Genomic DNA, 11,125 nt, shown 5'->3' with positions numbered 1-11,125 from the left:
CCTTACCAAAAGTTAGTCGAGCAAACGTCCCAACTTCTACGCAAGATGGCCGCGTCGGCCACCGTTCTTCCGTTTCCGGTGCTGCGTGACTGGTGCTCGTCCGTCGACGTCATCGGACCGCCCACCGCGCCAATCCAAAACACCAAGTCGCGGATGTTTTCCAATCCAATTGTCGCACGACGTGGCGTGACCTGGTCGCACGGCCAAGCAGCGAGTCCACTTGTTGGATCTTTTTAATGAGGCCCCCAAGACACATGTAAGGGACGTCTCGAGTCCAGTCGGAGCTCAACGTGACCTGAGCACACGTGCGTGGAGCCTTCCCCGGGACGGGGCAAATCGGAGCCGAGCAGAACCCCCCCCTCACCCCCTTGGAAACACCATTTGGGCCCGTCCGACCGCCCGCCGGCGTCTGGACGACGTAAGTAGATCCCGGCTCGGCTTTGCCACCACGAGACTTGAGATTAGTTTGCTGCCGTTTCATGTGTTACACTTCCCATCAACGTCTATTGGTGAGGAAATCCTTGGCCAAGAAAGTGTGTGCTTTGACGGCGTACTTGGAACTTGGCTTCATTCCCCGCCGCTCCTTCTAGACGCGGACGTCTGCTGAGTGATCAACTCATTTGAGGCACATGACTGACTAATAGGAAGAGGAAAGAAAAAAGACGGCCGCGTTTGCATGTTGCGAGCAAGGGTGAACACACCCCCTACTGCCTGCCCCACACATCGTCTTCTGGGTAACGATCGCCGATCATTTGATTGGCGTGTGTGAGGAGGGAGGTCGCTCAGTAAGTTTCACGCCATCGTTAGCCAATGCTTTGAATCTATTGGGTGAAGCAGCCTCCTTTTGACTTGAATGTGCTTTCTTTACCAGAGCTAACCAAAGAAGAATTTTGAGGCGGCTTGTTGGCGAGGCGCCCGCTCCATGGGATCCTTCCGGCGGCCCAGGCCTCGCTTCATGAGTTCTCCGGTTCTCTCCGACCTGAGCCGCTTCCACGCCGGCGTGGGAGTGGGCGCCGCTTTGCAAGTTTGCCACGGCGCCCTGTGGAACAGGTACGTACGTACGTGGGAGGAGAAAAAAAAAAGCCCTTTACGTCAAAAGCAGCCGCCTCTTCTTCTCCTGCCAAAAAAACAAAGTGCCTTCCTGCTCTGGTCAGCAATAGGCAGGATGTTTGACAGGAAATGGCAGTGACAGAGACCTAGCGTACTTCCTGTCTCTCTCTCTCACACGCGAAAGCAGCGTGACTCAATTCCTTTTGATGAGATGGAGAGACATTGTGGAGCTCAAAATGGCAAAAATCAGCTCTCTCTTCCCCGTGTCGATCTTTAATGATTTGCTATTCAATATTTTGGGGTCATTTCCTCGTCCAATGTCGGGCCGCCGTCGACATCCAGTCCAGGTCGGTTGGAACGTTTCGGTGAAATGTGCCATTTATTTCCCCCGACGCGTCAACGTTGGCCATGATCGGCGCCATCCGCAGCGTCCAATCGGCGGTGATGAAAGTCTTCAGGGGCGGAGCCCTGCGGCCCAACGAGCTCTACGCGCTCAACGAGAACGTCAGGTGAGGCCAGCGGACGCACGCAAGGACGCGGCGACCGATGGCGGCGCTCTTGTACTTCCTCCAGGCGGCTCCTGAAGAGCGAGATGGGCGCCTTCCTCAGCGATTACTTCCAGGTGCTTCCTTTCGTACGGATACTACCCAATTGGTTTCATTTGTTTCCCACGTCAAGTCATGCTTTTGACACTTCTCTCTTCTTCTGTTTTTGTACCCAAGGTAACGCAAAGACACTCGAAAAACGCAACGCCCGCCCGCCCGGGCCAGCAAAGATAAAAGGGACAATGTTGCCTTCAGAACCGTCTGCTGGCGGCCGGCCTGGCCGAACTCCTGGAGCGCGTCTACCTTGCCGGTGAGCGTCGGGGGAGGGGCCTCCGGGGGTGGCCGGGCGCGCCCCCTAACCCGCCGTCCTAGCAGGCGAGGAAGAGCGACTGGAGGCCGTGTCCCGAGTCTGGAGACGTTTCTTCACCGAGACGCTCCCCACCCTGCAGGCCATTTTCTACCCCGTGCAGGTGAGCGAGACGCCTCGCCCCCTTTTCCAAAAGACCAAAGGCCGGCGGTCCGGCGGCCGGCCGGACTGGCTTTTTACGCCGGCGGCGTCGGGGCGGGCGTGTCCGCGCAGGGTCGGGAGCCGTCGGTGCGACAGATGGCGCTGCTCTCCTTCCGGGACGCCGTGGTGCTGCAGCTCCCCCTGGAGGACAGCCTGGCCAATGGCGGGGCCAATGGCGGGGGCGCGCCCCCCGACCTCACTCACATGCTGCTGGTGTTGCAGGTGCCGACCGAAGGACCGACCGAGGTACGGACCACGGGAGCCCAGGGACTGACCCGGCCATTTCCCGCAGGGGGTGCGCGAGCGCGGACCGTCCTCCGACCAACGCTACCGGAGACTGGAGCGACTGGCGGCCGCCGTGGTCTCGCCGTACCTGGCCGACGTGGACTCGGGGCAGCTTCCGCCTTCAGGTGAGGACTCGTTGCCCGGGCTGGTGGGGGCCAAATTCCGTCCCGGCGGCTTGGTGTGACGCCCGTGTGGCGTTGGCTTAAGCGCATTAGGGGGACTTTTGGAAGCAGAGGTGGAACTTTCCGCAAATAAACTCAAGATTAGCGTCTTAGCCGGAAGGCCGAGAGAGCGACAGAGCGAGAGAGAGCGAGAGAGAGAGCGAGAGAGCCTTGGCTTGCTCTCTCTTTGGGGCTAATGTACGGTCAGGAGCTCTTTTTAATGACCATGTTTAGTAAGGCTTAAAAAACATTCATAGTATGCTTTTTTGTTTGAAAAAAAAATTAAGGTTTAATTTAAGGTTTTCTTCTTTAAAAAAAAAACGACATAGTATAGTAAGGCTTTTTTATATAAAAAAAAAACATACTATAGTAAGGCATTTTTTCCCCGCAAAAAAACGACATAGTATAGTAAGGCTTTTTTTTTTCGCCAAAAACAACATAGTATAGTATGGCTGTTTTTCTTGAAAAATTGGATTGGATTGGATAACTTTATTGACATTATGACAAAGTAATGAAGAAGATTTCTCACTTATCTTGAGAGCTGTGAGTGGATTTGAACCCCCTCCTGATTTGATCTCCTCAAGTTGGGAACAATGTCTTTGCCACTAGACCACAGTGACTTCTGTCAAGTAATGTTTGGAAGTTATATTCCTCCTTGTCATGACCTCAAAAAACAATTTGAGAATGGCCAAGAGTGGAATTGAACTGACTCCGGAATCGATCTTGTTCCCACTTGGAGATCTCAACCAATGTCTTTGCCACTGGACCACGGCAACAATTAGAAGGAGAAAGATCACAAGTCACTCTTCATGACTTCAACTCCATTGGAAAAGATGATCAACGTTTCAAGTGCTGGATTGGAACTCACTCCTGATTTCAATTGGTTTTTACAAAAGTTTCAGCATTTTTGGCACTATGATGATCACAAGAAGAAATATCAAAAGTCTTCTCTTCAAGTTTTCTTTGTCAAAATGGTGACCACGTATATAGTCAGCGTGAGGGTTTGTCACGTTTTCCCGATTAACCGCCACCTTTCTTTTGCGCGCCTTTCAGAGTGCACCGGCGTGGGCGGCTCGGGTTCGCAACCCGACGTGGTTTCGTCGCTGACGCCGCTGCTGGAGCACGAGGGCGAAGCCTACCTGGAGAAAGTGGGGGCGGCGCGACGTCACACGGTGGCCAACGCGCACCCGGACGTGGACGGAATCTAACCCCCGCCCGGCCTTCCGGACGGAGCGGACAGATGGGGACATTTTGGAGGAGACGCTTCGGCTACGTGTTTTTATTTGGATCCAGAAGAGTAGAAAAACAACCAAGAGCGAAAAACAAAGCAAAAAGAGTGGGAAGCAAACTCTTCCAATCATTCTTCTGTACACTATATACACACGCACACACACACACACACGGAGACACACACACACAAGTACATGTTGACGCCCGCCGTCCGTCCATTCTTCGCTCTGCGGCGGTGTGTCCCAGCGCCCGGTTAGTCCAATTTTAGTGTCCGGTCTAGTCCGGCCGGGGCGGGGCTCCCTTTCTCACCTCCGTGAGGGCGGGTACATGGACGGCGCCGACGTCTGCTGACCGGCCACCAGCGCCGACGACGACAGACCTGCGACAAGTCGGCAAGTGAGCAAAGGAGGAAGGGTTCGGCTCCGCTTCCCTCCCCATCGATCGCCAATTCCCTCCCCCACGCCACTCTCCCGTCTGGGCAAGTGACCTTCGTCTAATCCATTTCAAGTGGCAGAGTCTGCCGACCCTCCCACTTCAAATGGATGGGATTGGGCATTGTGGGCTGCTTGGACATTTCTGATTCACTTTCTGTCGTTTTGGGGACCTTCTTTGATAAATGATCCATTCCCATTGAATTTGCCTGGCTTCCCATTGAATGAGGGACACTGGTTTCACCACACGTCGGCGGGCGAGCCAGGGGAGACTGACCTGCGGCGTAGGAGAGGTCGTACTGGGCGGCGGCCAGCAGCGGGTAAGCCAGGTGGTGGTGGTGGTGATGGTGGTGAGCGGCGGCGGCGGCCGCAGCGGCGGCCGCGGCGCCACGCTGCGACGGCGAAGAGCGCGGGGGCCGCTCGCCATCCCGCTCCTTGTCGGACGGGCCCGAGGGGGACTTGGAACTCTTGTAGTGGCTGGCGTGCTGCTGCAGCAGCTCCAGAGCTTTGGCCTCGCCCGTCGTCGTCGCCGCCGCCGAGCCTCCTTTGACGGTGGGACTGGAACGCGCCGCCACCGCCGCCTTCTCGCCCTCCTCGGCGGCACTCGACACTTTGCCGGCGGCGTACGGCGAGAAGGAGTAACCGGCGGGGAGGTAGGAACCTGAAGGCAAAAGTAAAAAAAATTTTTCTCTTCGCTTTGACATTCGATGACTAGTAGCGGGCAGGCCGCCCACTCACCGGGGTAATTCTGCATCATGACGGAGGGCGCCCCCCTGTAGCCCGGGTGTCCCGGATGGCCCGGGTGGCCCGGGTGGCCCGCCTCGTAGGCCTGCCCGTAGGCGTAGGGTCCGTGCACGTAGGGCACGTAGCCCTGGTGCTGCGCCAGGGGCGAGGAGAAGGCCACGTGCGGGGGGCGCGTCTCCTTGCCCACCCGGGGCGCCTCGTCCGGGAGCGCCTCCTCCTTCTGGAGCACCGCCTCCTTGGGCCGCGGCCGCTCCTCCTTCCACTTGCGCTCGTCCTCGGGGTACTTGCCCGGGTAGGCGTACGACGGCCAGGGGCGGGACTCGGGTTCCTGTCGGGGGGGGATGAAAGGACATTTGAGGCCAAGGTTGATCCACATGGAGTGGGTGATGATTTTTATATATCTATATATTTTTTTCGGCGGGTGCTAATGGTCATTTCTGCACCACCTAGTGGGCAAGGCCAGACAAAAACAACAAGTATTGGCTCATTTTTGTTCTAAAAATGGCTCGGTTGTTATTTTGGCTACTATAAACACACCGCGGTCAACCTCTACTCAAAGCATTTTTTTTGTGCGAGACGGCGGCGTCGTACCTGTCTGTACCACACGGCGGCGACGGCGTCCTTGGCGTGGTGACCCGCTTCACTCAACTTCATCTTCAGGCCCTCGGACGGCACGCCCTGGGGGGGCTGGGAGGCCTGGGAGACCTGGGCTTTGGGCTCCTCGCACTTGACCATGATGACAGACTTGGCCGGCTCCGCCTCCACCTTGGGCTTGAGTGCGGGCGGTCCCGGGGCCTTGCCCTCCGCCGCCGCCGCCTTCTTGTCTTGCCTCTGACGCTCCTCGCACTGCTGCCGGTAGGCGGGGCTAGAGGCCAGCAGGTGGCCGTGGTAGGCCTGCTCGGGCGAGTACGAGTACGACTGCCCGTAGTACTGGTTGTAGTAGAGGGGCGGCGGGGCGTAAACGTTGGCCCGCTGCTGGATCACCGAGGGCTGCGGGGGGCCCGGCTCCGCCTCCCGAGGCTCCCCCCGGGACTCTCCCCGGGGCTCCGCCTCCCCGGCCGTCTGGGGCTCCTCGTCCTCCGCCTCCTCCTTCACCTTCTTGGCCCCCTCGCCCCGGGCGTACTCGCCCGGGTAGTAGGCCTCGTAGTCCGGGTAGTAAGGGGCGTCCTTGGCGGGCGGCGCCCGGGGGGAGAAGAGCGCCTTCTTGGCGTCGGGCTCGGCTTTGGGCGCCTTGCCTTCGCCGTCCTCGCCCGCCTCCGAGATGTCCGAGTAGGCGGGGCTGGCGGTCTGGCCGGAGGCGCCGTCGCCCCCGTTCTGCCCCGGGGCGCCCTCGGCCCGGGCGCCCAGCGAGGGGCTGGGGGCGTGGTCCGAGAAGCTGTACACCTTGTCGGCCACCGCCTTGATGCTGGCCAGGCGGTTCTGCTGGGCTTCCGAGGAGCCGTTGAGCGGGGCGTCGCCCGCCTCCGCGTAGCCCTCCTCCTGCCGCGCCCCCTTGGGGCTGTCGCAATCGCGACGCTTCTTCTCCTTCTTCTTCTTGTCTTTGGCCGCCGGCTCGCCGCTCTTGGCCTTGGGGGGCGCCTGCCCCGGCGAGGCGGCCCGCGGGTCGGGGCAAGGGGCCGGCGGGGCCGTCGTCGCCGCCGCCGTCGCCGCCGTCGGCGGGCGGCCCACCTTGGCGCCCTTGGGCGGAAGCTTGTCCGTTTTCCCGCCCGCCGTCTTTTTGGCCTTCCTGTCGTCGGCGCCGTCGTTGCTGGTGTCGTCCGTCAAGCACTCGCCGTCGGTGGCGTCGGGCTCGTGGCGCTTGCCGTGCTTGGACGCCGCCGGCGAGGGGGCCTCCGAGGCCCGGCCTTTGGGCGTGGCCGAGCGGGCCGGGGAGACGGCGCTGGCGCCGCCGTTGCAGGGGGCGGCGTCGGGGTGGGGGCCGCCGCCGCCCTCGTCCCCGTACTCGCTGTCGCCGTCGTGCTCGTGGTGGCCGGGCGGCGCCGGGTACTTGTCGGCGTCGTGCTCCTGGTGGGCCCGCGCCTGGTGGTACTTGAGGCCGTTGACGTGCTTGTACTTCTTGTTGCAATTGGGGTGGGGGCAGTCGATGAGCACGGGCGAGGGGCAGGCCCGCTCCGGCGGGGTGTGGCCGGCGCCCGTGGAGTTGCTGCGCATGCGCTTGGACGCCTTGCTGTCCTCCGAGCTGGACGTGGGCTCCATGTCCGAGGCCGGCTTGCTCTTCCTCTTGGCCGAGGAGGGGCTGGCCTTGGCGTCCTCGCCGCCGTTGGGGCCGTTGGCGCCGTTGCCTCCGCCCGTCTGGCTGCCGCGCCGCCCCTTGCCGTTGGCGCCGCCCCCGCGGGTCTTGCCGCCGCCGCCCCTGCCGTCCGACGAGGCCCCGTTGTCGGCGGCCGGCAGGCCGGCGGCGCCCCCCCCACCGCCAGGCCGCACGCGCTTGCCGCGACCGCGCCCGCCTCGCATCTCCACGTCGCTGGTGGGAGAATCGCAGAACCTGAAAGAAGCGGACAAGGGGGGGGGGGATAAAGCCACCGGCTGGAAGCAAAGGACACTCGCCCGCCCGGGAAAACCCACCTGGGTGGCGCCCAGTCGTGCCTGGTGCAGTCCAACAGGGTTCCCACGTACGTCTTGTTCCTCCACGTCACGTTGACCACCAGCATACCTGCGCGGGGGGCACACGCCGCGACATTTAGCGGGGTGCCGGAGCGGGGTGCCGGAGCGGAGCGGGGCGGCGGAGCGAGACGGCGGAGCGGAGCTCGGCGGACCCACCGTCTTCCGTCTCCTGCCAGACGATGCCCTCCAGGTTGACGCTGGTCCCGGGCTCGCAGGGTCCCAGGCACTCGGGCTCGGTGGCCTGCGCCGCGTCGGCCGTGTTGACGGCCACCGAGCGCGTGCGCACCATGATCTGCTCGCACGCCGACGAGATGTCTCCGCCGGACGGCGGGGGCGCCGGCGTGGGGCCGGGGGACTCCATCTGGGACGAGGGGGGAGGAAAAGTGAACGGGGCGGATACCAGGGAAAAAAATGGACGGAAATGACCCTACGGAGACGGGATTGAAGCTTACCTTGTCCCCGCACAGTATCTTCTTGAGGTTGCAACACTCCCCGTCGTCCATCTCCTCGTCTTCGTCTTCTTCCTCCTCGGCGAGGGGTCGGCCCCCGCCCGGCGGCTCCGGGGCCGCGAGGTGCTCGGCGCCGCCCTCCGGGTTCTGCTGTCCCTCCGTCTCCGCCTCCGTTTTGTCCTTCTTAGTCTTGGCCGGCGCGCCGTCCTTGTCCTTCTTGACGACGACGACGGCGGCGGGCGGGAGGCAGCGCGAGGCTTTGGCGGACTTGTCTCCGGCGCCCCCGCAGGCGGCGCTGCCGCCTTTGACCGAGTTGTGGGTCTGGGCGGCGGGGTCCTTCTTGGGTCCGTCGGGCGCCACCTTGACGCCCTCTTTGGAGCTCTTGCTCCGCTTGGATTTGGATTTGCCCTCTTTGGCTTGGACGGGGCTGACGAACTTGATGTTGTCGGGCAGGGAGGCCACCGCCCCCGGCGGGGCGCCCACGCCCTCCTTGCTGCCCGACATCTCCAGTTTGTCCTTCTCCAGGTCGGCGTCCAGGTCAATGATCAGATTGCCCACGCCGATGTCCCACTCATCGCCGCTGTCGTAGGCGTCCACAGCGCCGGGGTCCACGCCTTTCCCGCCTGCGGGGCCGCCGAGGGACATCTTAGTAGGCGCGTCCCGGAGCGCCGCGGGCGGGGGAAGGCTGCCGCCGCCGCCGCCTCCGCCGGACGCCTCCTCAGGGTTGGACCCGGCGCCGCCGCCCGGCTGCCCGCATGGCCTCCTGCCAGAGAAGGCACGCTTTGTTAGTTTTCGGAGGGGCGAAATGTCGGGCCCCATTTCGAGCGGAGAGGCGACAAACGTCAATTAAATACCAGCAAGTGGCGCAAGATCAACAAGTAGCGATTGGTGGAAAGGTGAAAGGAAAGGCAAAGTCAGCCAGAAGACTAAAAGGAATGACCTACAATAGTCCCCGAATGGACAGGAAAGGACCCAGAGTCCCAATTGAGTATCAATACTTGGGCCATTGGAAATGCACATTGGCAAGTTTGGCCGCAACTATTTTGGCCTCAAACCATTGGACAGTTTTCACGGCCAAACCTCCCAGTGACAAAACTCATTTCAATCGACGGCAAAAGGACGAGTGGACGCCGCACGATTGGACATCCATCGACACAAAATGATGTTCATTTGTATGGTACTAACTCCTTTTTAGAGTGTTGTAACGGTAACTTCTAGTAGTCACAGCTTGCCTAATGTCCCTATTTTGAGCTCAAAATCTAAAGGGCAACATAAACCCAAGTTATTGTTGTTTTCTCCCCCAAGCATTTTGAAGCAAACATGCATGTTAAATGCAGTTCTATCGAATGCTGGCTTTGTTTAGTTCCAAATACGGGCTGTTGAGCAGAAAAGAGTGCACTCGTCTCAAGACAGTTGGTGAAACTGTCACTAGAATACTCTCGGAAAGCGATAGCTACAGCTAGCTATAGCAATGTTGCTCGTGTCCACGAGTTTCGAGGCAATAAAGAAAAAGTGATCAAATAGGAACAAGAAAGTGAGATGAAGAAGAATAAGCTACGTGATAGACTTTCAGGACTGAATCTAACTTGTCAAGTTTGGAATGGAGACGCACATTTAGCGGACGGGAGCTAGCTAGAGTCGCTCACTCGCTCGCGCTACGAAGGTTATGCTAGCCTAGCACAACAACATACACACCGGTTGAGGTGGCAACCTTTTGAAGAGTGACTTACGTGACAAACAAATGTGACAACCCGTGTGGATTCACTAAACGCGCATAACAGGACTCGTTGGGCAGCTAACAAGTGGCTAGCAAGCTAAGTAGCTAACAACTAGCTTGTCGGCGGGCGGGCGGCCGGGCCTGCGACTCGCTGTCACTTGGGCGCAAAAGGCAAGGAGCAGGTCGATAGAAAAAAAATCTCACAGCTCCACCGACATAGCACATTGAGTTTAGAACGCACGCGAGTACGTTGACTCGGGCCGGAAACGTCCACTACGTTGCCGGGATGTCGCTTTATTTGCGGACAATCGAGTCCGAGGCCCGCTGCGGCCCCCTGCGGGCCCTTGCGTAGCTAGCGAGTTCCATTATCGGACGAGCCCGTTTGGCCAAGTGCACGGAGCCTTGTCACGAACTTCTCGCTCACGGTATCAGTCAAAACGGCCACACCATTACTCTTAGTTCCTCCCTAAGCTACACGCCATGCGAGGTTTGCGGCACGAAATGGTGTCAAGGTGTTCACATTACAAGCATTGAACCAGTGGCGGAAATCATCTGGCTTCACGGTGCTGTTTGGAGTAGACAAGTGTCCGCTGTGCACCTGTTAGCGGCTCCAAAACGAGCTCGACGGCCGCTTTTCGGCTCAAACGCGCAAAGCGCCAATTCGCCAAAGCGAGGCGTTTGCGTACAAAGTGCCCCCACCAAGAAAATCAGGCGAAAATCCAAGCCGAGCACCAGGGCTTGGCGTCCGACAATGGAACTTGCCCAGCGTCTCGAGACAAAGACGGCGGCTAACCCGCTCTGCTAGCGAGCGTCCCGCCTTTAATCCCACGGTGGAGGGCGACGGCGGCGGCGGTGGGGACGGCGGCGAGGACGGCGGTGGCGACGACGACGACGACTACTTACCCCGTTCACAATCTCCACGAGGCCCGCATTCACGTGCACTCCATCGGCCGCGAGACGAGCTAGCTAAAGCGCGCGGAGACAGGCGGGTCGTAGGAGTGAGTCAACGTGTTCGTTCCCGTCTCGGACTCGGCTTCTCTGGCCGGACTCAGTGGACCGCAGCCGTCCGTCCGTCCTTCCGTTCGTTCGTTAGTTCCTTCCTTCCTTCTTTCGTTCGTCCGTCCGTCCGTCACACGGGCCCGGGGCCCCCCGGCCTGGCCTGCATTCCGCGCTCAGTGAGCAGCACGGGCGCCAAGTAAGACGGAAGCCGGCTGTCCCATGGGTGCTTCCTCGGACGGTTCCCGACGTGATCCAATGTGGCAATATTCCACTCGAAAAATAAAAAAAAAACAACCCCAAAAAAACACCAAGACGAGCGCGCGGGGGGAGACAGCGAGAGACACGCAGGGTTGCTACCGAGCCAGCAAAACCCGGCAAGCCGGAAATGGATCAAGAAAAAGA

At 60.2% G+C, this 11,125-nt stretch overlaps 2 protein-coding genes across 14 annotated transcripts; one reads left to right on the top strand and one right to left on the bottom strand.

The window, feature by feature from the left end:
• The first annotated feature begins 146 nt into the window (after positions 1–146).
• Positions 147–4,414, top strand: prr5l (proline rich 5 like). Of its 10 annotated transcripts, XM_077711009.1 has the most exons (10): positions 148–418; positions 591–785; positions 872–1,050; positions 1,479–1,559; positions 1,624–1,672; positions 1,851–1,905; positions 1,971–2,065; positions 2,176–2,325; positions 2,396–2,513; positions 3,603–3,910. In XM_077711009.1, the coding sequence occupies exons 3-10, from the start codon at positions 923–925 to the stop codon at positions 3,755–3,757; spliced, it is 831 nt and encodes a 276-aa protein (XP_077567135.1). In that variant the 5' UTR covers positions 148–418; positions 591–785; positions 872–922; the 3' UTR covers positions 3,758–3,910. The 10 variants fall into 10 exon arrangements, with proteins under 10 accessions (XP_077567127.1, XP_077567128.1, XP_077567134.1 ...); XM_077711001.1 differs by having other exon boundaries at positions 147–418; positions 2,176–2,513; positions 3,603–4,414; XM_077711002.1 differs by having other exon boundaries at positions 147–509; positions 2,176–2,513; positions 3,603–4,414.
• Positions 3,814–11,093, bottom strand: LOC144192010 (zinc finger protein 609-like). Of its 4 annotated transcripts, none has more exons than XM_077710996.1 (8): positions 10,628–11,093; positions 8,011–8,770; positions 7,715–7,919; positions 7,520–7,607; positions 5,546–7,439; positions 4,949–5,282; positions 4,488–4,871; positions 3,814–4,158 (listed from the first exon to the last, which is right to left on the bottom strand). In XM_077710996.1, exons 2-8 carry the CDS (start codon positions 8,650–8,652, stop codon positions 4,085–4,087), a joined length of 3,621 nt encoding a protein of 1,206 aa, XP_077567122.1. In that variant the 5' UTR covers positions 8,653–8,770; positions 10,628–11,093; the 3' UTR covers positions 3,814–4,084. The 4 variants fall into 4 exon arrangements, with proteins under 4 accessions (XP_077567122.1, XP_077567124.1, XP_077567123.1 ...); XM_077710998.1 differs by lacking the exon at positions 10,628–11,093 and adding an exon at positions 10,323–10,546; XM_077710997.1 differs by lacking the exon at positions 10,628–11,093 and adding an exon at positions 9,738–10,207.
• Positions 11,094–11,125: the final 32 nt, after the last annotated feature.

The sequence above is a fragment of the Stigmatopora nigra genome, unplaced genomic scaffold (genome assembly GCF_051989575.1).
Source record: "Stigmatopora nigra isolate UIUO_SnigA unplaced genomic scaffold, RoL_Snig_1.1 HiC_scaffold_25, whole genome shotgun sequence".
NCBI classification, from domain to species: domain Eukaryota; kingdom Metazoa; phylum Chordata; class Actinopteri; order Syngnathiformes; family Syngnathidae; genus Stigmatopora; species Stigmatopora nigra.
The sequence above is the reverse complement of the archived record's forward strand: the minus strand, read 5'-3'. Positions and strand labels throughout refer to the sequence as shown.